Source organism: Bos grunniens, chromosome 12 (assembly GCF_055505025.1).
Source record: "Bos grunniens cultivar Pamir isolate PY7600 chromosome 12, Bosgru_T2T1.0, whole genome shotgun sequence".
Taxonomy (NCBI): Eukaryota; Metazoa; Chordata; class Mammalia; order Artiodactyla; family Bovidae; genus Bos; species Bos grunniens.
This window is the reverse complement of record NC_141176.1, coordinates 18,143,844-18,170,573: the sequence shown is the minus strand read 5'-3', so window position 1 is coordinate 18,170,573 and position 26,730 is coordinate 18,143,844. Positions and strand designations below refer to the sequence as shown.

At 41.8% G+C, this 26,730-nt stretch overlaps 1 protein-coding gene across 1 annotated transcript in view; it reads left to right on the top strand.

Annotated features, from left to right (window-relative positions):
* The first annotated feature begins 12,697 nt into the window (after positions 1-12,697).
* SUCLA2 (succinate-CoA ligase ADP-forming subunit beta) overlaps positions 12,698-26,730 on the top strand; it is a 44,658-nt gene continuing 30,625 nt past the window's right edge. The window contains exons 1-2 of the mRNA XM_086329006.1: positions 12,698-12,807; positions 21,149-21,329. Coding sequence (XP_086185132.1) covers positions 12,718-12,807; positions 21,149-21,329 — 271 coding nt within the window. The 5' untranslated portion in view covers positions 12,698-12,717. The remainder of the gene's footprint in view (positions 12,808-21,148; positions 21,330-26,730) is intronic.

Genomic DNA, 26,730 nt, shown 5'->3' with positions numbered 1-26,730 from the left:
TCTCCAGGGGATCTTCCCAACCCAGGGATCAAACCCAGGTCTCTCTCATTGCAGGCAGATTCTTTACCAGCTGAGCCACAAGGGAAGCCCAAGAATACTGGAGTGGGTAGCCTATCCCTTCTCCAGTGGATCTTCCTGACCCGGGAATTGAACCAGGATCTCCTGCACTGCAGGCAGATTTTTTACCAACTGAGCTATCAGGTCAACATCCCCATGCCGAAATGTCCTACTACTTATCGGAATAAGCTTTATAAAATTCTTGATTAGATAATAAAAAGACAAGAAATTAAAATGACAAATTTCCGTTACCGGTTTCATGATAAAATTCTTAAACTCAAAATTGATCTTTACATTCAAGTCAACAATCTGAAAATTACCCATGCAACCTGGCTAACCTGCTGTCTAGATTAATTTCATTAATTAAGTCATTGACTTATTCAGTGAACATTTATTGAGTGTCTAAAATATGTAATTGACTGTTAAAGGTCCTTTGTGCAGCAGGTGTGCTCAGTTGCTCAGTTGTGTCCCACTCTTTGCTACCCCATGGACTGTAGCCTGCCAAGTTTCTCGGTTCATGGGATTTCCCAAACAAGAATACTGGAGTGGGTAGCCATTTCCTTCTCCAGGGGATCTTCCCAGCCCAAGGATCGAACCTGCATCTCCTGCTTGGCAGGCAGTTTCTTTACCACTGCACCACTTGAGAAGCCCTGTTAAAGGTCCCAGCGTAATGAAAAAGACAAAATTCTTATGCTTATATTCTGTATTCTAAGTATAATCATATAATTCCTAAATGGGGTATTTATTTGGAAACTGAAGAACTATAAATGAGAATAATGACAACAGTAATAAGAAATATATTTTGAGAGCCATGTACCAGGCACTGTTCTAAATACTGTGTATCTCTGACAAGGAAATTCTTCTAACACACCACTGCACTCTCCTAGTTTCAGCCTCTTTCTAAAGAAACACCCTCATTATATTAGGGTGGGGAATGGAGGAAAGACAGCGACTTCTTGCTGCTATTGTTGTTCAGTTGCTAAGCTGTATCTGAGTCCGACCCCTGGACTTCTTGCTGTGACTTCTACCATTTACCTTGTATGAATATGTATGTGTGTGTGTGTATGTGTGTGTGTGTGTTGGGGAGGGGTTGGAGAGGAGGGAGACTAGATTCCCTGTTTACTTCCTTCTTGGTAATTTTTGGTATTGTTTGTTCTTCACCACGAACTTACATTTCTGGTTTTACTAGTCACCTGGCTCCTTGGGTTTCTCTATTATAGGAAACCCCAAATTAAATTGCTCTTAGTACTGCCTAGGGGAAGGGCAAAGAGCTCTCAAGACAATGGGAGTAGAGTTGTTTGTGACAGGCAGCTCCACTTAATAACCAAACACAGAGAAACACAGCATTGTTCAATCTTGTAGTATCCTGGTACCATACCAGTCTTCTGTTTTGGGGGAGGAACTAAAATATAATCCATTTTTCAATGGAAACCATCCTAATTGAAATAAATCTGGATTCCAGAACTATTAGCTTCATATTTTCTTTATGTTCCTTCACAATTTGGGCTAACATTTGTCGAGCACTTATTCCAGCCACTGTTTCAAGCACTTTTATACAATTTAACTCACTTTGTACGCATGATGACTTTAGGCCTGGTTTTGATGTACATCTATTTCAAAGGCAGGGAAATTGGACTTCCCTGGCAGTCCAGTGGTTAGGACTCCATGCTCTCGTGCAGGACTCACAGGTTTAATTCCTGGTCAGGAAACTAGGATTCCCCATGCCACATGGGCAGAATAAATGAATAAACACTAGAGAAACTGAGGCATGAACAGTTGAAGAAATTTCTCAAAGTTATAGAGCAAGCAAATCATACAGCCAGGATTTGGGTCCAGGCAGTCTAGCTCTACATCCCATACTCTTATCCACGTGAGAGATGCACTGTATCGATGTATTCTTTTCATTATATCACACGTGTGTAATTAAAGCACTGACGAAGGTGCATGTTCAGAAGACAAACTGAAATTACCATGGAGTCATCACAGTGCAGGCAGACAAAAATGGAGCGGGGAGGCCAGTTCTTCCAGTTCACAGAGTCTTTGTTCTGCTCCCATTCTGCTGTTGAGCCTACCACCGAACTTCCTTATTTCAGTTACTGTATTTTTCATTCCTAAAGTTTCCATTTGGTTCCTCCTTATATCGCCAATGGTTTGCTGAGGGTTTTGATTTTTTTCGTCTGTTTCGAGCATGTCTATAGTTGCTCACTGAAGCATTTTTTATCATGGCTGCTTTAAAATCTTTGTCAGGTAATCTAATGTCAGTATCAACTCTGTGTTGGTATGTATTAATTGTCTTTTATTCATTCAGTTTGAGATTGTGTGGTTCTTCATAGAATGGATGCCTTCAGATGGAAATCTGGACATTTTGTATGATATTATGAGATTCGGGATTTTATTAAAACCTGTTCACCTGTTTTTTTTTTTGACACTGCTCGGTCAAGGAAAAGGGGGTGCTGCCTAGATACTGCCAGGTAAAGGGAGAAGACCAGATTCTCCTCTTGGCCTTCACTGACCCCCAAGGTGGGGAGCTCCTTATTATTGCTGGGTGGGAATGGGAGTCCTGATTTCCACCAGCACCAGGGAGGAGGCAGTTTTATTACCACTCTACAAGGATGAAAGTACTGACTCTCTGTCGGGTCTCTTCTGACACCACCCCAGTGGGGAAGGAGGGAAGAACCTCAATACTTTTGGGTTGGGGCAGAAGACCAGCTTCCCCATATGATCTCCACTGAAACTGAGGGGTGAGGGGGCTCAGTGTCAGTGAAAGTGCGGTACTCAGTGTTCTTTTCTGACACCACCCTAGCTGTAGTTTGCAAGGATGGAATCCTCCACTCCCCCCCGCCCCGCCCCCCGCCATATTTATTTATTTAGTTGGCTGGGCCAGGTCTTAGTTGCAGCATGTGGGATCGAACCCAGGCCCCCTGCATTAGGAGCATGGTGGAGTCTTAGCCACTGGATGGCCAGGAAAGTCCCAAGGATGGAATTCTTGAGGGTCTCCTCAGACTTTGTTGGCATTGGTGGATGTGGGGCCACGGTTTTTCTTGTGGTGTTTGGCCAGAGCAGAATGTTGTTGTCTGAAAATTTTCTATCTTGTTAGGCTGTACACTGCTTTTTAGTTACAGAGAACAGACTTTGGTGGGGGTACTTTTTTAATTTTGGTCTGTACCCAATGGCATTTCTGGCTTGCTAGCTTCTTTGGCACTGATTTGGGATATACAGGACAGAGAAGAAAATCCAGAGAACTCACCGCCATGTTGTTCCTTGGTTCTAGGGATCCCTGGCTGGCTTGTCTTCTCTCCTGCTCTCAGAGTCTTGTTTTGATTGTTTTATATATAATGCCTACAGTTTTTAGTTGAACTAATTGGGGAGAATAGGAAAAGTACTTGCACTCCATATTCCCCACTGTTATTTATTTTGTTGTTCAAATTGTCTCATAACTGGCCACTGGGAGACCCTTCATACTGGCCCCTGTATATTTCTGATGCATTTCCATCATTCTTTGAATACACCCTAACTTTCTGGGCTAACAAAATATTCCAGGCTCATCATATACTTTCCCTGCTCAATCCTTAAGCAGCCATTTCTCTAAGAACTCCGAGTTCCTTCCACTGGAGAAGGGTGGTTATACATGGGCACTAGATGTGCTTGCTGGTATTGGTGGTTGCTGCTCCCAGGTCTTCTCCGTGAACAGAGCACACATACATATTTATATCTGTGATGGTCAGTCCTATGTGTCAATTTGCCTGGGCAATGGTGCCCAGATACTTGGTCAACCACTATTCTAGATGTGTCTATGAGGGTGTTTTTGTATGAGATATACATTTAACTCAGTGGACTTTGAGAAAAGCAGACTGTCCTCCATAGAGTGGGTGGGCCTTACCCCATCATCTAAAGGCGTGACTAGAACAAAAGACTCACCACTTCCGAGAAAACGGAAATTCTCCAACTTGATGGACTTTGGACTTGAACGAAACATCTCTTTCATGCGTCTGCTGTCTGCTGGCCTTTGAACTTGAATCACTGCATCAGCTCTTCCTACGGTTTCCTGCCTGATGACTCACTCTGTAGATTCTGGTCAAATCCAGAATCTAGCTCCATTATTGAATGAGCTAGCTCAAATGGTAAAGAACCTGCCTGCAATGCGGGAGACCTGGGTTCTATCTCTGTGTTGGGAAGATGCCCTGGAAAAGGGAAAGGCTACCCACTCCAATATTCTTGCCTAGAGAATTCCATGGACAGAGGAGACTGGTGGGCTACAGTCCATGGGGTCTCAGAGAGTCCGACACGACTGAGTGACTAACACTTTCAATTTACCAAAATGAATCTCTCTCTCTCTATTCATATCCTATTGGTTCTGTTTCTCTGGAGACTCCTAACAGTATATACTCCTAACACATATTTATACTTATTTATATATCTGTATATCGACAACCATGAGTTTATGCTAACAATTAACTCCAATTGAGAGAAAACTCTTTCCTTCTATATTTTAACTTCCTTCTTTGATAGAGAAAAACCTGGATCCCACGATTTTTAATATATTCACTATTTGCTTAATTCCTCTTACAAGTCTTTGAGAGATGGTAGTATGTATTTTGTTAATTTTCCAACAGGCAGAAGCGAAGTGTCCTGAGGATGGGATCACTTTGCTTTCTAATTCCATAGGAGACTATAGATGTGGGGTGATGCTGGTTCGACCTCCAGGGAAGATATCCCAGGAGAGGAGCTGGGAGGTTGCCAGGGGCACAGCACACGTCCCAGGGGGTTTTAAAAGCCAAGTCATGGAAACTGGCAATAACGATTACAGGTTGTACAATATTTGTCTAACATTTTAAAGGAACTTTCACATATTTGTTTTAGTTTGCCCCTAATTACCTTTACCTTACTTTTTTTTTTTTTTTACCTTACACAGCAAAAAGTACTTGGCCAATCTGATTAAACTAGGGTTTTGTGATGAGATCATCTTGGACTATGGTTGGTTCTCAGTGTACCTGTATCCTTGTAAGAAAAAGAGCAGAAGGAGATTTGACACGGATTGAAGAGAAGGAGGCAGAGGTTGAAGTCACATGGCTACAGGCTAAGGAGAGCTAGCATCCACTGGAAGCTGGAAAAGGGTTCAGAAAGCCCTGGCAGACTCTCCCAAATACTGAGAATATGATTCAGCTGCATCTGCAGGGAGGCACTAGCCTGCCAGAGGTTCCCACCCTCGTGCTATCCCTGGAGTCAAGGATTTTCAGTCTCCTTCTATTGCTCCTTGTTTTAGATTCCTGAATCTCTGTGGGGGTAGAATTAAGTTTTGGCCTGGAGATGATGGCCTTGGCAAGTACACAGCAAGGGGACCTTCCTTAAGGAACCACCAGAGAGTGTCTTTCTTTCCTTCTACGTTCGTCTCCATTTTCTTGGGGGGCAGGATCCTTCCAATTCCATTTCTGAGGCATAAACTTTCCCTGAGTCCTACTGGACTTTGAGTTAAAGTTCAGTCTCTTGCATTTCAAAGCTCTTGAACTTGCAGTTCAAAACCTATCCTCTGCTGATGTGCATTATCATCCTTTTCTTTAGATGATGAATACTTTTAGCTAAATAGTGTAAGTAGTAAAGGATTGAAGAAAATAGGAGGGTATAAATCTCAGTTGTTCTCTCAAATACTCATCCTGCCACCGAGAATTGGGTTTGAATATTGTGCTGGAACAGCTGAGTAAAAGCTATGACACTGGACAAGTTTCTTATTGTTTCTGAGCCTTAATTTTCCCTTCTGCAAAATGCAGGATTTGTTGTGAGAATGTGCAAATATATGTATCTTGCTCTGTTGGCATTGCCATTCAAAGGTGGTCTAGATGAGTGTTCCTCCTTCTAACATTTCTGAGACTTCAAGAGAACTAAGAGAAACCTTGTGTAAACATCCAACTGTCTCATGTTGTGTTACTGATCTTCCTTCATCCCCAGACTTTAGTTCAAGAGACTGTATATATCTGGTTAGTTTCTTTCTCTTGCAGAGCCTGGACGGGTAAAATGGAGTAAGATGAAAACCAGAGAATTCTGGAAATGTCTCATGGCAAAATGAAGGATAGGAGAAAAAAGAGAAAGAAAATATGTAAAAGAATCTGGCATTAGGGACTTACCTGGTGATCCCATGGTTAAGATTCCGGCTAACACTGCAGGGGCCATGGGTTCCATCTCTGGTCAGGGAACAACAACAAAAGATCTGGCTTTAAGTGTTCAGTGAAAGTGAAGTCGCTCAGTCGTGTCTGACTCCTCTTTGTGACCTCATGGACTGTAGCCTACCAGGGATTTTCCAGGCAAGAGTACTGGAGTGGGTTGCCATTTCTTTCTCCAAGGGATCTTCCTGACCTAGGGATCGAACCTGGGTCTTCCGCATTGCAGGCAGACACTTTAACATCTGAGCCAAGTGTTCAGTAGATGGCTTTTATTCATCTCAGCCCTCAGAAGTTTGGGTTGAGGTAAGCAGATATATTGCAAGTTGTTTCTATGGCACTTTGTAATTCTATTACTTCTATAGTTAACATACAACAGTTTAGCCAAGGCTTTGCTCTGGGCATCAAAATGTGGAGGGTATATAACTTTAATGTTTTTAAAGAAATATTAAAAGATTAAAGACACTTTTTCAGAAAATTTCTTTTCCCTTTTTTTCCCCTGCATACCATCCTACCATTAATTTCCTAGTAGAAAAAAGAGACAGACAAAGTGGGAGACTAAACGTGGAGGAAATCAGTTCTAATGAGGTGGATGAAACTGGAGCGTATTATACACAGTGAAGTAAGCCAGAAAGAAAAACACCAATACAGTATACTAACACATATGTAGGGAATTTAGAAAGATGGTAACGACAACCCTGTATGCGAGACAGCAAAAGAGACACAGATGTATAGAACAGTCTTTGGACTCTGTGGGAGAGGGAGGGGGGAAGATTTGGGAGAATAGCATTAAAACATGTATAATATCATATAAGAAACGAATCGCCAGTCCAGGTTTGATGCAGGATACAGGGAGCTTGGGGCTGGTGCACTGGGATGACCCAGAGGGATGGTATGGGGAGGGAGGTAGGAGGGGGGTTCAGGATGGGGAACACGTGTACACCTGTGGCGGATGCATGTTGATGTATGGCAAAACCAATACAATCATCAGATCAGATCAGTCGCTCAGTCGTGTCCGACTCTTTGCAACCCCATGAATCACAGCACGCCAGGCCTCCCTGTCCATCACCGACTCCCGGAGTTCACTCAGACTCACGTCCATCGAGTCAGTGATGCCATCCAGCCATCTCATCCTCTGTCATCCCCTTCTCCTCCTGCCCCCAATCCCTCCCAGCATCAGAGTCTTTTCCAATGAGTCAACTCTTCGCATGAGGTGGCCAAAGTACTGGAGTTTCAGCTTTAGCATCATTCCTTCCAAAGAAATCCCAGGGCTGATCTCCTTCAGAATGGACTGGTTGGATCTCCTTGCAGTCCAAGGGACTCTCAAAAGTCTTATCCAACACCACAGTTCAAAAGCATCAATTCTTCGGCACTCAGCCTTCTTCACAGTCCAACTCACATCCATACATGACCACAGGAAAAACCATAGCCTTGACTAGACAAACCTTTGTTGGCAAAGTGATGTCTCTGCTTTTGAATATGCTATCTAGGTTGGTCATAACTTTCCTTCCAAGGAGTAAGCGTCTTTTAATTCCATGGCTGCAGTCACCATCTGTAGTGATTTTGGAGCCCAGAAAAATAAAGTCTGACACTGTTTCCACTGTTTCCCCATCTATTTCCCATGAAGTGGTGGGACCGGATGCCATGATCTTCCTTTTCTGAATGTTGAGCTTCAAGCCAACTTTTTCACTCTCCACTTTCACTTTCATCAAGAGGCTTTTGAGTTCCTCTTCACTTTCTGCCATAAGGGTGGTGTCATCTGCTTATCTGAGGTTATTGATATTTCTCCCGGCAATCTTGATTCCAGCTTGTGTTTCTTCTAGTCCAGCGTTTCTCATGATGTACTCTGCATAGAAGTTAAATAAGCAGGGTGACAATATACAGCCTTGACTGCCGGGAGCCGGCATATTGCATATTGCATATTGAGTGCAGCACTTTCCACAGCATCATCTTTCAGGATCTGGAATAGCTCAACTGGAATTCTATCACTGCCGGGAGCCAGCGTGAGGAACTCTGCCCATGACAAAGGTCATGAGGAAGGAGGCTCAGCATACGCAAAGGCGGGATCGAGCCTCAGGAGTCCCCCATCTACCCCCAAAACCGGAGTCTGCCTACTTTCTGCTTTGTGCTTTCACCTACACCTCTGACTTTACAGGGGGCTGTCCCCCACTACCTCTCTCTGAAAAAAGAGTTAGCTTACAGCTCCAGTTAATAATTCCTGGGTGTGACAGTGTTTCAACCTACAAACTCCTTTGGAAGTCCTCTAGCCTGCCTGAATAGGTTTTTCCGGCCACATGTGATTGTTCAGAGCCTCCCAACTGTGAGAGGCAGGAGATGTTCTAAACTGTCTAAACACAGATTCTTTTGAGTAGTTAAAAGATTGATTAGAAATTGTATTGGTGAAGGGTTTTTCACTTGTTGGGCCAATGTTTGCTGCTGAGTCTCCATATCCCTTACCTGCTGTGTCTCTGGCAGTGTATTGATTAATATAATTGGGGTAAATAGTAGCTTTAATGTTTGTAATCTGGGACCCTTGAGTTAATTCTTTTTCTTGTTATAGCCCACCACACCTTTGCTCTGTAGGAATGCAACTTTATCTAATGCTTTTTGGAGGGTGGCTCCTGACCAATCACCTTTAGAGAAAAATAAGTTTTCTGAAGAAAGGGTCTTAAAATGTTAACAGGCCTCCGGGCCAGAAGATGATGCAAATCACCTAAGCTTTTGCATATGATAAGTTTGCAGGAAGAAAGCCTGGTTTGCTGCATGACTCTACCCCTTCCCCCATTATCCTCTATGCATAACTTAAGGTATAAAAACTACTTTGGAAAATAAAGTGCGGGCCTTGTTCACCCAAATTTGGTCTCCCCATGTCGCTCTCTCTCCCAAATTCTGGCTGAGTCTCCATCTGGAGCGCGGAACCCGCCATGCTTGCTAACTATGCCTGGGCTTCTAAGATCCGACCGGGGAGGCCTCAGTGTCTCCTCTCCTTCAGGAGAAAGGAAGGACGCCTGCGGCCTACGTAAGTGGTGCAAACTTCTTGTCTTGAAGTTTTATTGGTCTCCCGCGTAAACCAAGCTACTCAGCCTCTTTTCTCCACTGAATTTTCCTACTGAGCTATCCTCATCCTATTACTCTTTATATCTTTGATAAAATATTTAAATAAATAGGTCGCCGACGCCGTCCCCGCTTCGAATTCCCTGGATCCACCGGGGCTGGACCCCGGCACTTGACGAACAAAAAAAATAAATAAATGTGGAGGATTCGAATGCCACTGTACCTGAAGAACAATTCTTTCTTTCCCCTGTTCCTCAAATAGTCTTCCTCCTACCTCCCCCAAGTTAAAAAAAAGCAAACCAAAACCCCTTAGCGTCTATTTTTACTTAATTGTATTCTGCTATCCTTTACTGCCCACTGTGTGCGTGCTAAGTCGCTTCAGTCGTGTCCAACTCTTAGCGACGCTATGGACTGTAGCCCACCAGGTTCCTCTGTCCATGGGATTCTCCAGGCAGGAATACTGGAGTGGATTGCCATGCCCTCCTCTAGGGGATCTTCACCACCCAGGGATCAAACCCATGCCTACTAGTTTCTAAAATCCTTGCAAATAAGGACTGCAAAAGTTTTTGCTGGGCAAAAAGTAGTTTCTTGGTAAAGTGATTTCATTTTTTAAGGCTGGTTGTGTGGTGATGAAGCACTTAGGTAGGAGGCCCACCATCACGTTACCTACTCAGTTCTTTAAGGACGTATCCAGAGGTAGAGAGCTCTGAGCAGAGCCAAGAAGTGCTGTGGGAGGAATCTGCCCCCTCCCCCTGCCTTGTGTAGGCTTCCAAAAGAGCTGGACCCCAGGGGACCTGCATGTTCTCTTTCTCACTCCTGCTCCTATTGGGTACTTCTGCTGTTGCTGTTCTTGCTTTTGAGCCAGTATTACAGAGGGCATGGCAGTGGAGAGATTTCCTTTAATGAATCAACTATGACCGACTTGAAGCTTGTGAAGCAAAGTTAACCCAGTCAGGATCCTAACAGGGCTATAGCATTACATCTTATTTTAGTATGCTGTCTTATTCTGGTTTTCCCCGGGTGCCCTTTAAATAACTGGCCTTGGGCTCAGACGGTGGGTGGTACTTGGTAGCTCAACTTCTGTGTCTACTAAGAGTTAAAAAGCTGGTTTGACAATGTGCGAAGTCACTTCAGTCGTGTCTGACTCTTTGCGACCCCATGAACTGTAGCCCGCCAGGTTCCTCTGTCCATGGGATTCTCCAGGCAAGAATACTTGAGCGGGTTGCCCTGCCCTCCTCCAGGGGATCTTCCAGACCCAGGGACAGAACCTGTGTCTCCTGTGACTCCTGCACTGTAGGTGGATTCTTTACCGCTGAGCCACTGGGGAAGCCCCAATAAATATGCTATATTCATATCTAATGGGATACGTGTTCCTAACAGAAACTGGCAGGTCTCAATGCCGATTTGGGGGACTGGTTATCCAGATTTTATTTGATTGGTTAGATTGGGCAGTAGAAAGGAGGAGCAAGAGACATCTGAAGTACTAATGTCTGTTTTCCGTTTCCCTGTTTCTAATTGCAAAGAATATCAGTTAATGCTGAGCCTTGAGGTCAGTCCCCCATGAGTGTCAGTGAAACAATGAAGTCCTTAAGACCTTTCCTGCCTTTAAGAACTTAAGAGCTTTGAGGGATGCAAAAAGCTCCTCTCCATTCTCTAAATCGATAGTCTCCTTGTTTTGGATTCACTTCTGACCCCGCTCCATAGATGGGTTCTGGTGAAGGTGTTTTTCACGGAAGTCCCCAGGGACTTGCTTGGTGGTCCATAGGACTTCACCTTCCAATGCACGGGGTGCAGATTCAAGCCCTGGTCAGAAGCTAAGATTTCACATGCCTGGGGCCAAAAAACCAAAACAGAAGGAATACTGTAACAAATTCAATAAAGACTTTTAAAATGGTCCCCATCAAAAAAAAAAAAAAAAAGCTTTCCAGGTGATTCTGGTATACCTTCTGGGTTGATAATGTGGAATGTCACCCCCTGATTCCACTTCTAAAGGATCAGGCTATCCTAAACCACTGCAGCCTTGCACAAGCACACACACCTCCTCTCCTTGGTGTGCCCTGAGGGGAAATCAGGATGGCAAAAAATATTCTGTGCTCTGGATACTGGCTCTAGATAGTTAAGGGGCTTCCCTGATAGCTCAGTTGGTAAAGAATCCACCTGCAATGAAGGAGAACCCCCCCACCTCCACCCACACCCCCTTCAGTTCCTGGGTTGGGAAGATCCCCTGGAGAAGGGATAGGCTACCCACTCCAGTATTCTTGGGCTTCCCCTGTGGCTCAGCTGGTAAAGAATCTGCTTGCAATGCGGGAGACCTGGATTTGATCCCTGGGTCCGGAAGATTCCCCTGTGGAGAAGGGAAAGGCTACCCACTCCAATATTCTGGCCTGGAAAATTCCATGGACTGTATGTACAGATAGTTAATATGCATTTCTGAGGAATAATTTCAATAAACCGAGATCCTTATATCTTCCTATACCTAGAAAAGCTCTAAAATCATTAACTTGAGATGTCTGTTCTTTAATTAGCAGTGACTGTTTTATGTTTAACTACATGTTCTTTTCCCCCAGCAAAAAAAGTCCTGTACATCCTGGCTCCTCTTTACCTTTTGGGAGCAGTTCCTCAGAGCTATCTGAGAAGTTATGTCCTGGCTAGGGTCCTCAGTAACTAGTGTTTGATCATCTTCCCTTTGAGGACAGAATCATTCTGTTGTACGTATTCAGTCAGTTTAGTCGCTCAGCCCTGTTCCACTCTTTGTGACCCCATGGACTGCAGCCCGGCCAGGCTTCCCTGTCCATCACCAACTCTCCGAGTTTACTCAAACTCATGTTCATCCACTCGGTGATGCCACCCAACCATCTCATCCTCTGTTGTCCCCTTTTGTCCCGCCTTTGATCTTTCCCAGCATCAGGGTCTTTTTCCAGAGTCAGTTCCCTGCATCAGGTGGCCCAAGTATTGGATACTTTGGGATACTGGACAAAGTATGGGATATTTTGGGACAAAGTACTGGATATTGGATTTGGGATACTGCTGTATCCCAAAGGCAGTATTTGGCACAAAAACAGGAATGCAAGTTCTTGTTTTCTGAAGGAACCCCGTTTTACAGCTGAGGCACCTGAGACTCAGAGATGTTAAGATCACACAGGTAGTGGCGTTGATCATCTCCATTACATTTCACTAGGAAAGCTCCGGGTTTCTGAGCGCCGACCTCAGGTCTGATGTTCAGGCTGCGGTGTCCAGTTACCAAGGTTAAAGTTTGCTCTCTGTCCGCCTACGCGAGCCTATCAACAGTAACGCCTGCGGCACTCGCCCAGGGCCACAGCCGCAGAGTTAATCCGAGGCTCCGCCCCATGGGCGGGGCTAGGGGCGGTGCGCGCGTAGGGAGCCGCCGCGTCTCCGGTCGTCTCGAGGTTCTGCGCCTGCGCGCGGCGCCCGGGGGACTTGGTCGGACTGAGACATGGCGGCCTCCGTGTTCTACAGCCGGCTCTTGGCTGCCGCCACCCTGAGGAGCCACCGACCCCGAACGGCGCTGCCGGCCGCCGCCCAGGTATTGAGGCCCTGCCCGCTCTCGCTTTGAGGGTTGGCAGGAGAAAGGGCGAGGTGGAGGGCTGGCTCCTGTGGGCGAGGTCTGAGGGGGCCCGGGGCCCGGCTCCGGGTCACTCCGCAGTCGGTGACATTGGGTGACAGGGGGGTGCCCCGCCGGAGTGGCGGGCGTCTTGCCCGGGAGTGCTGCCCGCCAGGCCTGCGAACGGGCTCATGTTTGCGCCTTTTTGCTGCAGCCTGAAATCTGCGAGGAGCTCCGGCTGTCTGGCTAGGGCTGCTCACCTTGTTACTGAGAGGGCGGCGGCGGCGGCGGGGAGCCCTCTTTTTGGAGCCCTTTCGGGGGGTGGCCTCCGAAAGGAGAGGCGGGGGCTGGGTACCTTCTCCTGCTTGCTCCTGCCTCCGTTGCGGTGAGCCGAGGCTTCCGCGGCTCTTTGAGGAGGAGGACATGCCCTTCAGATACACTTTTGTGTCTCTTGGATGCTTCGCAGAACCAGTACTGCTTGCTGCTGGCCTTTCTTGAGATGAGGTCGGGAAGCTTCCCCAGATAGTTGTTTAATAGTGAGAATGAGATGATGTTCACCAACTTATCAATTGGGGAAATAAAATAATCTTGTGGATCACTTTTTTTTCCCTGCATACACCATAACATCATAGCCTCAGTTTAAGTTTGTGTGTGTGTAAGTAAAAGTAATGGAGCAAGGGCTTGAGTGTCCGTGGCATAGAAAGCCAAATTCTGACGGGTTGTTTGCAGTAAAATAAGGGTTTATTTGCAGGGCGCCAGGCAATTCACAGATCCACTGCAACTTGATCTTTCAGTTAGGAGTTCGTTTTTTTTTTTTTTTTTTTAAGGAGTTGTTTTTTAAAGGGGGAGAACAAAGAAGCTGGGAGTAATCTTTGGCTTGTGTAATTTCTGTGACATTTCTGATTCTAGTATCAGGGAGTTGAGTTGTCTATGATGTACGATTCTCTGATCAAATGGTCCAAGGCTTAGGGCCTATTAGCTCATCTTGCCCTGGAGAAGCAGCCTGAGTTTGTTCTTTACTAATAGTATCTTCAGTAGCCGGTTTAGGACATTAATGATGTCATCAACACAGCAGTTTAGTCATCAGACTCTGGTTGATTAGTGTTCAGATAGCACAGGATTGAGGTAGCGGGGGACAAGAAAGGGGATAAAGTTTTGGGTAAAGAGATTAATCATCAATTCGGTAAGGGAATTTGGTGGTAGGAGGCCTTGGTTTCCTGTGTGTTGGAGCATTTGCTGTATGCCAGGAACTGTGCCAAGCATTGTACATGTAGTCTTTCATTAGGCTCTTGAGCAACACTGTAAGGAAGTCCTTAATCTCCATATCACTGATGGAGAAACTCTGGCTGAGAGAAGGAGTAATTTGGTCTAGATCACCAAGCAGTTGAGATCAGAACTGAGCCTTCATTCTGGAAGCATGTAGCTCCAAAGTCTGTGTTTGAATCTGCTCTACAGTCTTTTTCTAGAACATAAGAATTAGACAATTCTTCCCAATATATGTTGACACTAATAAACTTGTGGAAGGGTATGATTGGCTTCATAAGTCATTTCTAGAGCTTTTGGTTGTGTTCTGAAGTAACCTCAGACATGCTGTAAATGAATTTAGATTTTTTTTTTTTTCTTTTTAAAGCTATTCATTCTTTCAATCTAGTGAATTCAGTGAATTTGCTTCCTAATAGGAGAAGTGATTTTTTTTTTTTTTTAGCCTTGAACTTCCTTCTTTTGGGTCTTAAAGGGTGCTGTCTGGTTTTTAGAAAATGAGATTTTGGTGAACAGATCTATTTCCCTTCTAATCATTGTCTTTATACTTTTGGAAATTCCTTTAAAAGTCTTTATTTCTTCTTATAGAGATGCCTGATATATTGTCTTAAACATCTCTTCCACCCTCACATTAAGAAATACAGCTTTGGAATTTGAATTCACCTTAGTCTAACCCCTTGCTTTTATTTTTAATTTAATCTTTAATTTGTATTGGAGTACAGTTGATCTATAATGTTGTGTTTCAGGTACAGCTTAGTGATTCAATTATATATATATGTATTATACTCAGTTATATTTAATATATCAGTTATATACGGATATATATGTGTGTGGTATACATATATATATTCATTCTTTTTCAGACTCTTTTCCCATCTAGATTATTACAGAATATTGAGTAGAGTTTCTTGTGCTATAGAATAGGTCCTTACTAATTACCTATTTTATATATAGTAGTGTGTATGTGTTAATCCCAAACTCCTAATTAAGTGTTCCCCAACCTTTCTGGCACCAAGGACCAGTTTTGTGGAAGACAGTTTTTCCATGGGCTGGGGGCGGGGATGGTTTTGGGATTATTCAGGTGTATTATATTTATTGTATACTTTATTTCTATTATTATTACATCAGCTCCACCTCAGATCATCAGGCGTTAGATACTGGAGGTTGGAGACCATTGTCCTGATTTATCCTTCCTCCCCAAGTTTCCCCTTTGATAACACTGTTTTTGAAGTCTGTGAGTCTGTTTCTGTTTTGTAAATAAATTCATTTGTATCTTTTTTATTCTGCATGTAAGTGATATCATATATTTATCTTTCTTAGTATAATTATCTTGAGATTCACCCATGTTCATGCAAATGGCATTATCTCATTCATTTATGACTGAGTAGTATTCTATTGTAAAGATGTACCACATCTTCTTTATCCAGTCCTCTGACAGTGGACATTTAGGTTGCTTCCGTTATCTTGGCTATTGTAAATAATACTATCAAGAACATTGGGTCTAACCCCTTGCTTTTGTAGATGGGGACATAGAGGTGCAGAGCTTAAGGAATCTTGTTCAAGGTCACCCATTAGGTTTAGCAAATTTGCTTAAACATTTTGTTCAGTGCTCTGACCCTCTTCTTGTTTCTGTGTATCTTTTGTCTAGTGTATATTTGATAAAAATAGTTCAAGTTACTAGCATATTAAACAATTTAAGATATCTTCTCCCTAGTAACTACACTTCCCCACTTTTGAATAAGTATTACTTACACTCAGTATGGGTTGGAGAGGTGGTGGTGGAGGAGTTTGGCCAGGAGTTGGTGGCCTTTTGGCAGGAGGAATCTTCTAAGTGATGTATCAGGAAAGAAAAATGCATCAGTGTGGGGAATCTTTGTGATTATGCAGGGATTTGTATTACCATCATGATTCCCAGCTGATGGTATTTCAAGTTATAGCTTCTAGTGGCACAAGGAAAGGATTATCAAAATATTTCTGATATTTTAAAAAAACCTTAATATGGTCTGAAAAGCTGTCAGCAACACCTTATGAGTACTACTAATTCTTTTAGACATTTGAAAGAAACCATAAAAATAAAGTTTTGTGTCATGGATTTATCACCAAGCTTTTTTGGAAAAATTGCAAACTGATAGGTATGTTTCAACTATACATTGAACACCCGTACTACCCTCACCTTCATTTAACATTCTGCCACATTTTCTTTAAAAATTTATGTTATTCAATTTATATAATTTATAATTTACAAAAATTATATCATTTAAAATATTATATAAATTAAAAATATTATATATATAATATATATAACTTATATACACATGCTGCTGCTGCTGCTGCTAAGTCGCTTCAGTCGTGTCCAACTCTGTGCGACCCCATAGACAGCAGCCCGTTAGGCTCCCCTGTCCCTGGGATTCTCCAGGCAAGAACACTGGAGTGGGTTGCCATTTCCTTCTCCAATGCATGAAAGTAAAAAGTGAAAGTGAAGTCGATCAGTCCTGTCCGACTCTTAGTGACCCCATGGACTGCAGCCTACCAGGCTCCTCCGTCCATGGATTTTCCAGGCAAGAGTACTGGAGTGGGGTGCCATTACCTTCTCCGATGTACATATGCGTGTATGTATAAATTACATTCATATATTTTTGTTGAAGTATTTGAGAATAAGTTACAGCTATCATGGCACTTCATCCTTAGATATTGCAATGTATGTCTCTTAAGAATGAGAGACACAAATAACCACAATATAGTTATCATACTTTAGAAATATAAAATTGCCATAATACTAATACCTAATTTATAGGGCAGATTCGTATTTCCCCAGTTGTCCCCAAAATGTCCTTTTTAGCTGTTAGGTTTTTTTTTTTTTTTAAACTGGGATCAAGCCTCTGTAGTATTTTTTTTCTGGTCTGTCTAGATAATTACGTACTACCTGGTGATTATGCTCTCTCTTAGACTTGTTGCAGCTGTTTATTTATACATCTGTGAACTCTGTGGTTGGGACCAAGTTGATCTCATTCTTTTAGTGTTCCTAGTAGTTGGTCTATAAAAAAAGCTGAGCGCCGAAGAATTGATGCTTTGGAACTGTGGTGTTGGAGAAGACTCTTGAGAGTCCCTTGGACTGCAAGGAGATCCAACCAGTCCATCCTAAAGATCAGTCCTGGGTGTTCATTGGAAGGACTGATGTTGAAGCTGAAACTCCAATAGTTTGGCCACCTGATGCGAAGAGCTGACTCATTTGAAAAGACCCTGATGCTGGGGAAGATTGAAGGCAGGAGGAGAAGGGGACGACAGAGGATGAGATGGTTGGATGGTGTCACCGACTCGATGGACATAGGTTTGGGTGGACTCCAGGAGTTGGTGATGGACAGGGAGGCCTGGTGTGCTGCGATTGGGGTCACAAAGAGTCGGACACAACTGAACGACTGAACTGAACTGAGTACAGTGTCTGGTATATAGGCATCCAAAAAATGTTTCAGTGTATGACTATTTTTACCAAGCTTATGCTAGGTACTCTCCCTTGGCCCCCTTATTTTTATTATTTTGAGGTATAATTTCTGTACAGCAAAGTACATAATTTATGTCTAACTTCAGTTTTTGCTGTTCAGTTGCTAAGTTGTATTCTACTCTTTGTGATCCCATGTGAGTAGCTAGATTAATTTGTATGTATGGATCCATCTGTGTAGCTGCCGTTCAAATTGTGGTGTGTGTGTGTGTATAGTGTTTTTAGTCTTCAGAAGGCACTCTCTTTATCAGTACTCACCAACAGAAGGTGACCAACCACTTATTTTGACTTCCATCACTGTATGTTAATTCTGAGTTTGAACTATATTTTAAAAAATCATGTAAGTTTGTGTTGTTGTGTCTGGCTTCTTTCCCTTAAAATTGTACTTGTGAGATGAATCCATTGTTGTGTGAGCAGTACGTTTTTCCTTTTTTGCTCTTGATTTTTCTATTGATATAGTACATTGTACCCATTCTTCTATTTTTAAAACAATTTAAATTATTTGTTTTTCTGTTTTGGCTGTGCTGGGTCTTCACTGTGGTGCTTAGTTGCCCCAAGGCATGTAGGATCTTATTTCTCCTACCAGATATTATTAAACCCATGTTCCTTGCATTGAACGGTGGATTCTTAACCACTGGAGCACCAAGGAAGTTCCTACCCATTCTTCTGCTGATGAGCAGTTGGGTCGTTTCCATTTTTTTGTCTGTTATGAATAAGCCTGCTATATATGCCTTTTGATAGACTAAGCACTCATTTCTCTTGAGGCTTTACCCAAGAGTGGGATTTCACAAGGTAGATGTACACTGAAGTTTAGGAGGTTGTTAGTTTTTAATACTAAAGTGAAACTAAATCAGGGGATTGAGCTACCAAGAGAAATTTTATCCAGGGTTTTAGCTTACCAAATGAATCAGAAATAGCTTGCTATTCTATATGATTGATTTGTTAGACTATTCGTTCTCAAACTGTAGAGAGCTTAAGAATCAACTGAATAACTTTACAAATGCAGATTTTTTGAGGCACAGTCCAGAGATTCTGCTTTTATAAATGAGAGTAGGGCCTTGGAATCTGCATTTTGGAGGCATTCCTAGGGAATCTTGATGCAGGTGGTTCATGAACCCTCTTTAAGAAGCAGACTATTTTCTATGAGGCTATGGTTTTTCCAGTAGTCATGTATGGATGTGAGAGTTGGACTGTGAAGAAAGCTGAGCGCCGAAGAATTGATGCTTTTGAACTGTGGTGTTGGAAAAGACTCTTGAGAGTCCCTTGGACTGCAAGGAGATCCAACCAGTCCCTTCTGAAGGAGATCAGCCCTGGGATTTCTTTGGAAGGAATGATGCTAAAGCTGAAACTCCAGTACTTTGGCCACCTCATGCGAAGAGTTGACTCATTGGAAAAGACGCTGATGCTGGGAGGGATTGGGGGCAGGAGGAGAAGGGGACGACAGAGGATGAGATGGCTGGATGGCATCACTGACTCGATGGACGTGAGTCTGAGTGAACTCCGGAAGTTGGTGATGGACAGAGAGGCCTGGCGTGCTGCGATTCATGGGGTCGCAAAGAGTCGGACATGACTGAGCGACTGAACTGAACTGATTTTCTGTGAGATTCCTTTAAATTCATTTCTTAAACATATTCTATGTTTCATATGAGCAATGTTTCAGCATTCTGTGTGGCGATAATAGAAATGTACGGATGGATAACATTTAAATGTGTGATTCCAGTAGCACTTAATTTGTTCTGCCATATAAAGTTGATAGAACTGAGTAGTCTGGAAAAAGGTTGAGAAGTGTTTCTGTGTGGTGTTGATGGTTTAAGACTAGGAACTTAGGGGGGAGTTTTGGGACCCATAGATGCTCAAGATCTTTCTGATTGCATCCTTCTTTCAGTACTTCTCATTGTTGTGGCCCTGCAACCAGACGCTGACAACTCTCATACTCCTTTGTCTTTCAACAGTGACTTATTCAGCTTGTAGAGGAATATCTTATTTCTGTTTCCTACTTATTTGTTTTTGAAAAGATAATTCTTAACTCAGCGTCCCCTCCCCCCCTCCCCCCGCCGCTCCCGCCCCGAGGGATGTTTTAGTGGAGAAAACTCCTGCAACTGTATAAAATAGCACTTCTTATTTTTTAATTTTCTATGTTTTTTACTCTTACTGCTGTTTGGCATATATTCTTTCTTTATTGTTTATGCCTCCCCCAACCCCCGACATACAAATACATACTAGACTGTAAGCTTTAGATGCAAGGGTTTTGTTGGGTTGACCTCTCTATTTCCAGTGTGCTCAGTGAGTTTTTGAGTGAATGAATGTTTTACATAGATTGAAAAGGAGGTTGGTGGGTCATTTCTTTCTTAGAAGCTTTGACTGTTTGTGAAGCATGTACACCTGAAGGGGTTTATAAAGGGAGTAGTTTAGAAGGAATGCGTTAAAGATGATATTGCAGATTGTAATTTGCCGAGTATTCAATGGAGAGTTTCATGGAGGAAGTTTATTAAAAGTGATCTCAGGATCTATACCTGTGGGAGAGTGAAGGAAGGAGGATTGACCGCAACTCCAGTGCAGTGCAGTGGGACCTCTGCTCTTCCTGTGGGAGGTCTGCAATAGGATGATCCTGAATTGTCCCAAATTGGGGTGAGGTGCCAGGTATTTGGGCTTCCCTGGTGCCTTAGCGGTAAAGAACTCACCTGCTAATGCAGGAGACATAAGAGACGTGGATTCGATCCCTGGGTCTGGAAGATTCCCTGGAGAGGGCATGGCAACCCAGTTTTTCGAGTATTCTTGCCTGTAGAGTCCCATGGACAGAGGATCCTGGCGGCCTCAGTTCATAGGGTCACAAAGAGTCGGACCCGACTGACTGAGCCACTGAGCATGCACACGCACACGAGGTTTTTACATCCCTACCTTAACTCTCATTGGCCAGTCGTTGGCTATAGGCTGACAGTGGGAAAGGAGTATGACTTTGGGCAGAAAGGCTCCAATGAGCAGACTCAGCTGAGGCCTGTCAGCTGCCAGCCCTCCCAGCAGCTGGGGCTATGAATGCCTTGGTCCTGAGGGGGGATCTGGGTGGCACACCACGATGTGCAGTGCTGATGAAGTCGGGGTTTGAATTTTGAATGTATGAAAGATTGATGGTACCACATCATACAGGTGCCTCATCTCTCGTGTCAGGCAATTTGTTAGGTCCTGGAGGAATGATGGAGAGAAGAAAGATGGGAAGGATTTTTGATTTGGTGGAAATAGGAGATTGGTTTTAGATCTGCAGAATTTGGCTTTGAGGTAGAAATGCTCTGTAGATCATTAGGGATATGGTAGTAAAGCTCAAATGAAAGTTAAAAACTAGAGATAATGAGGAAAAAGTTAAAACTATAAGGGTCACTTTTGACATTTAGCTAGTAGATTTAGTTGTTAGTTTTGTGCTGTAATTTACTCTGAATATGATATTTTGATGTTTTACTATGACAATTTTGTTATAGTTTTGAAGAATCAAGTACTCTAAAGTATTTTAAAGTGTTTTTAACAAGAATTCCTGCTAAATCACTCTTTATATAAATATGTCCCCAATTTCTCTAGGTCCTGGGAAGCTCTGGATTGTTTAACAACCATGGAGTCCAAATACAGCATCAACAGCAAAGGAATCTCTCGCTGCATGAATACCTGAGTATGGAATTGTTGCAGGAAGCTGGCGTCTCCATTCCCAAAGGACATGTGGCTAAGTCACCAGATGAAGCTTATGCAATTGCCAAAAAATTAGGTACTAAATTAAGAAATAGGTTCTCAGATAAGATACGAACTTTACTTCTGGCTTAATAACAACTTTTGGCTTTTCTTTTATATTTTTAAAAATAAGTTTTATTAATGTAAAAGAGAAGACAATTGTTGACATGCTAAAATTATTGAGATTTTCTGAGCTCCCATAGTGCCCATAACTTAAGAATCAAACCTTCAAGAAGTTGAAGTCCTGTTTTTAGTTTTTTGAGCTGAAGTCCTTTAGGGAAGGAAATTCTGGCTGTGTCGATTCTTCAGGGAATGGTGAAAGATCTTAGCTGTTTATGTATTTGTAAAGAGAAGTCTGGGGCTTCCCAGGTGGCACAGTGGTAAAGAATCTGCCTGCCAGTGCAGGAGACCCAAGAGACTCGGTCGAGAAGATCCCCTGGAGTAGGAAATGGCAACCGGCTCCAGTATTCTTTCTTGGAAAATTCCCCAGACAGAGGAGCCTGGCAGGCTGCAGTCCATGTGGTCACAAAGAGTCAGATATGACTGAATGACTGAGAACACAAAGAGAGGTACAGTGTTTCCCCATCTTTTTTTTGGACATGAAAAATAGAGAATCAGAAGGAGAAAAAAAGAAGTTTAGCATTAGAATGTAAGCTCTATGAGAGCAGGGTTTCTTTGTCTTTTATTCACTGATAGACCCCAATCTCTTAGAAGACGGCCTGACACTTAGGTAATCAATATAAATGTTAATATTTTTAAATGAATTAAATAGTTCCCCATGTTTATTAGATTCTTTTATTGATAATAGAAACCTTAGTAGCTTTGATTAATTTGAATTTATGTTAATCTCAATTAAAAAATAAATTTGGAGTTTGGAAAGTATGCTTTATATTTTTAAGGATCTAATAAGAGAACATGTTAATGAGTAATGTACTAGCTATACACTGCATTTTCTTTTAGTAGTATTTAAAATCACACCATTTTTATGTATTAATAATTATCATAATCTCTCTTGTATGTACATTTGATTAATATGCTTTTCAGTGTGCTTTGGTGAAGACTTTGCTTTTATTATTTTTTTTAGGAAAGATGTGGAACATTTTAAACTGTTGAAAATTGTAAAAGTTTTTGTCTCTATTTATACTTACTTGTTTCTAGGATGGGTTTTTGTTTCAAAAGTGAAAGCATGTAGAAGACTAGAAGGTTGTCATATATCATATGATATGTTTTTGAATGGGGCACTCTTGATTTCCTTGTCTTGGAAGTATGATTTTTAATTTGCAGTTTATTCTTAATCAGAAAAACTTCTTTTTATTCAGATTACAAACAAACTTCTTTTTATTAGTAAAAGTCTGATGTAAATTCATACTAATTTGGGGGAAATTTTTGTTAATTAATGGTAACCTGAAGTTTGAATTTGTCCATGGTAAAAGATGTACCTCATTTTAACCTTTAAAACATTATGTATATTAGGGGCTTTTAAGGGTCACGGCTTAAAGAAAACTCATGATTATATTTCTGTAGTATTTCTTGCAAAGGCACTTTTTAATAACTACCCTCTTGAGATTCAGTCTTAGATATGTGACCTAAATGTTAATTTCTAAAGAAAACCCAGATAACTAGGAAGCAAAAGTTTTTCTTATTCTACCCTTCTGTACTTAAGGATGAATTTCAGACACTTGATTTTCTTCTTTTAATTTTGTTAATTTTTTGAGTGATTCATTTTTTGTTTACTAGTTCTTTCCTTCTTCATAAAGCTGAAGGCATAAAGTGTTTTCCATACACTTTATGTGATAAAAGGGCCAGATTTAATGAAGTCAGTTAAAGCTAGTGTTTCTTTTTTCTGCTTCCAAATTATTATAATTGGTTTTCTTAGTTTTCTGTATATTTTCTCACTTAGTCAAATTTCACTATGTTGTCAAAAAAAAAAATCTATGTACAGACTTTTTCATAAAACAAGCAGGATTTATTCAGATGCCAGTCTCTCGATTTATTTACTCACTGTAAAAATCTTTAATGATTTCTAGCTGTGGAAGAAACAATAGTTAATATGTAGGATATATTATAGCTGTGAAATTTCTGGCAAGTTCTCTGGATCCAGGACTTAGAAGTAGTAAGGAGCAGATAAGCAGCTCTGATTTTGAGGCCCTTGGAACAGAAGGCATCATGTTTATCTAGAAAGTGTGCTTTTGTCAAAGAAGGCTGCAAATGATGATTGTCATATGGAGCAGGATTAGTGACAAACAGGACCTTTAAATCTAAAGAATCAGAAACACTACATTTTAAAAGATGCATTTCATAGCTGTTTGAAGAATGTTGAAACAATTTTGTTTTTTGTGGTGAGTCATTAATATCAGAAGATACCGATTATGGGATGTAATTTTACAAGTTGTGTTATGAGGTATGCTAGAAATACACCTGATTCTTTCCATCTAGCTAGCAATTTTCAGTGCTGATTTTGGCTGATTTTTGCTTCTCAGTTACTCCAAAATTCATAAAATGTTAATTCCCTTTTTTTTTTTTTTTTAAAGTCTTACCTCACCAACTGATAAACTTAGGGCAAAAATGTGTTACAGATGTGACAAAGTATTGCTTCCCTTCAGTCCTGTGGGTGGCAAGAGAAGTCTGGTTAGCATGAGGCCTGGGACCACTGAGCCCTGTAGCTGGTAACTCCTTCCAAAAGAGCTCTGACCTCTTTCCCCAGTATTCCCTACAAATTCTATCATTTTCTGGCATGATTGTGATAAAAGTTTGAAAACACTGCCCTAGGGACAAGTTTTACCTATTGTGAATAATTGAAGTTAGGGATAGGAGAATGGTTGGAAAGAAATCTAATTCCAGTATTTTAAGACTCATAGGAGTCCATACAATGAAGGGTGATGAGTTGGAAGATAATGGAGGCATTTCTGGAATGGATTATCAAAGGGTTGTTAAGTACAGAGAAATAGTTATCATTTGGGGTCAGTTCTAAGAGCAGGTTCCCATCTCCTCCTTACAGTTACTGCTTTAAGAAAACATGATTTCACTAAGGCATTTGGTAGAATTCTTATGATTTCCCTGTTGATTGTAGAAACATAGTTTGGATTCTAGTATAGTTGAGATAGAATTTCTCTCTGGATAAATAAACATGCGGAGGGTGCCGATTAGTGAATGTCTGCTTGGAGGCAGATTTCTTTTGGCATGCAACAGGACTTTGCCTCCTTTTCCTTTTACCGATGTCTTACTAGATGACTGTATATGAGGAGTGCTTAACAACATTTGTGAGTGATTAGATTCCCTCATGGCTCAGATGGTAAAGCGTCTGGCTACAATGTGGGAGACCCGGGTTCAATCCTTGGGTCAGGAAGATCCCTTGGAGAAGGAAATGGCAACCCACTCCAGTACTCTTGTCTGGAAAATCCCATGGACAGAAGAGCCTGGTAGGCTACAGTCCATAGGGTCTCAAAGACTCGGGCACAACTGAGCGACTTGTCAATGTCAATGTCAAAAGCTAGGAGGGATGGTGAATATACTTTAAAAATAATCTTGAGACACACAAATTTTGCTCTTGTCTGACTAGAGAAAGGGCCAAATCCAGTAAGACTGAGCTCTCTGCTCATTGTTGTATCAAGAACTCTAGCACAGTTATCTCGTATGTAGATGTAACTGTTGATTGAATTAATGGAATTGAATAAAATCTTCTTTCAATCATTTGTCCTCAGATTTATCTTCTTATTCTCCCTCTTTTGCTAGATGATGAGATTGTATGTCATTACTTGTGTGTGTGTTTTTTTTTTTTCTCTCTTCTTCTGTTGTGAAGGACTTATTTACAAGTAACTTTTGAAGAATCTTTTGTGCCCTTAAGGAGTTTATTTTCCTAAGAAAACAAAAATTGACACTTTGGGGGAAGAGCTTTCTGTTTTGTAAAATGTTTTTGAAGAAATAGAACTTCATTACTCTTACTTAATAGATCAGTATGTTAAGTTCCCAGCTTGATGAATAGGAATGTTTGAATTTAGCCCAGCAAAGCACCAGTTTAACTGTTGTCCATTTTTATATTACATTTATACTGTTTGGATTACAGATATCCTCTTTGGATTTAAATGAATATTTAAGTACTGGAAAACTGACTCAACAGGTAATCAGAAACAGGTAAAATGACTAGTGGCTGCTGCTTTTATCAATAATTTGGGCATGCACTCTAATTTGCTGTAGTCCCTGAGGCTACCTGTTGTCTTCTCAATAAGGAAATGATTGTCAGTTTTAAGGAAATTTCTCAACTTTCTCTAATCTTTATCTAAAATTAGTTGTTACATTTGGGAATGGTGGGGACTGTGGCAAATTGAAATAATGTCTTATGTAAACAAAACACTTTTAGTCATTTCTGGGTGTAGGGCCCAGGATTTCCAATTCAGATTTTTCAAGAACAGTGGAAAATCTGGATTCATAAGAATTCTCTTGATTTGTAACTGTTCTTTTATTCATCATTCAGAATATATTGTGTACTAGGAACTCTCCCAGGATCTTGTAAATATCACTGAACAAGATTCTGCCCTTCTGGAGTCTACATTCTAGTGAGGGAACAAAACAAAAATAATAAACACGAGAAATTATGTTTGAAGGCAATGGCTTCTATTAAAAAAAAAAAAAAAGATCAGGGTAAGGCGGATTGGTGGTGGGCAGTCAGAGTGTTAAGTAGAGTGATCAAGGTGAACCTGAACCTCATGGACAATTTAGACTTAAAGAAAAACTGAAAAGGAATGGGTACCTCTCCTAAATGGATACCTGTATGCAGAGTATTCCAGGGAGAGAGGTTGCTGGGAGCCAGATCCTGAAGGAAGAGAGGAACATGCTCAGGACCAGAGAGACTAGAGTAGCTGGTGTGTGAACAGCGAGGGGGATGTAATACAAGGGGCAGGGGTTCTAGGGGATTACACGGAGCCTTGAGGCCATTGTAAGGACTCTGCCTGTAACTCCCAGGGAAGTTACTTTTGATCATTTCTTATTTGATCACAATCTGTATTTGTTACCTCCTTGATCAGGTGAGGGTGCCCTCTCATTTGGCTTGGTATATGCATGTTAGAGATGGCCTTTCCTGGTGGTAGAATTCCCATCTTTAGCCTATTCAGATACACATTTATGGAGTGGTCGTTACTTCCCAGGGACCTCTTCCTGCTGAGGATACAACAAATAATATAACAATGTCCTTAATCCTGACCTCAAAGGGTAATTGTTTTTCGTAATGTAATAGTGATGTTACACTGCTGTAACAGTTTAACAGTGTAACTGAGCATGCATCTGTGCTCAGTCATGACTTTGAGACCCTATGGACTGTAGCCCACCGGGTTCCTCTGTCCGTGGATTTTTCCAGGCGAGAATACTGGAGTGGTTGCCATTTCTTCCTCCAGGGGCTCTTCCCCACCCAGGGATCAAACCCTTGTCTTCTGCACTGGCAGGTG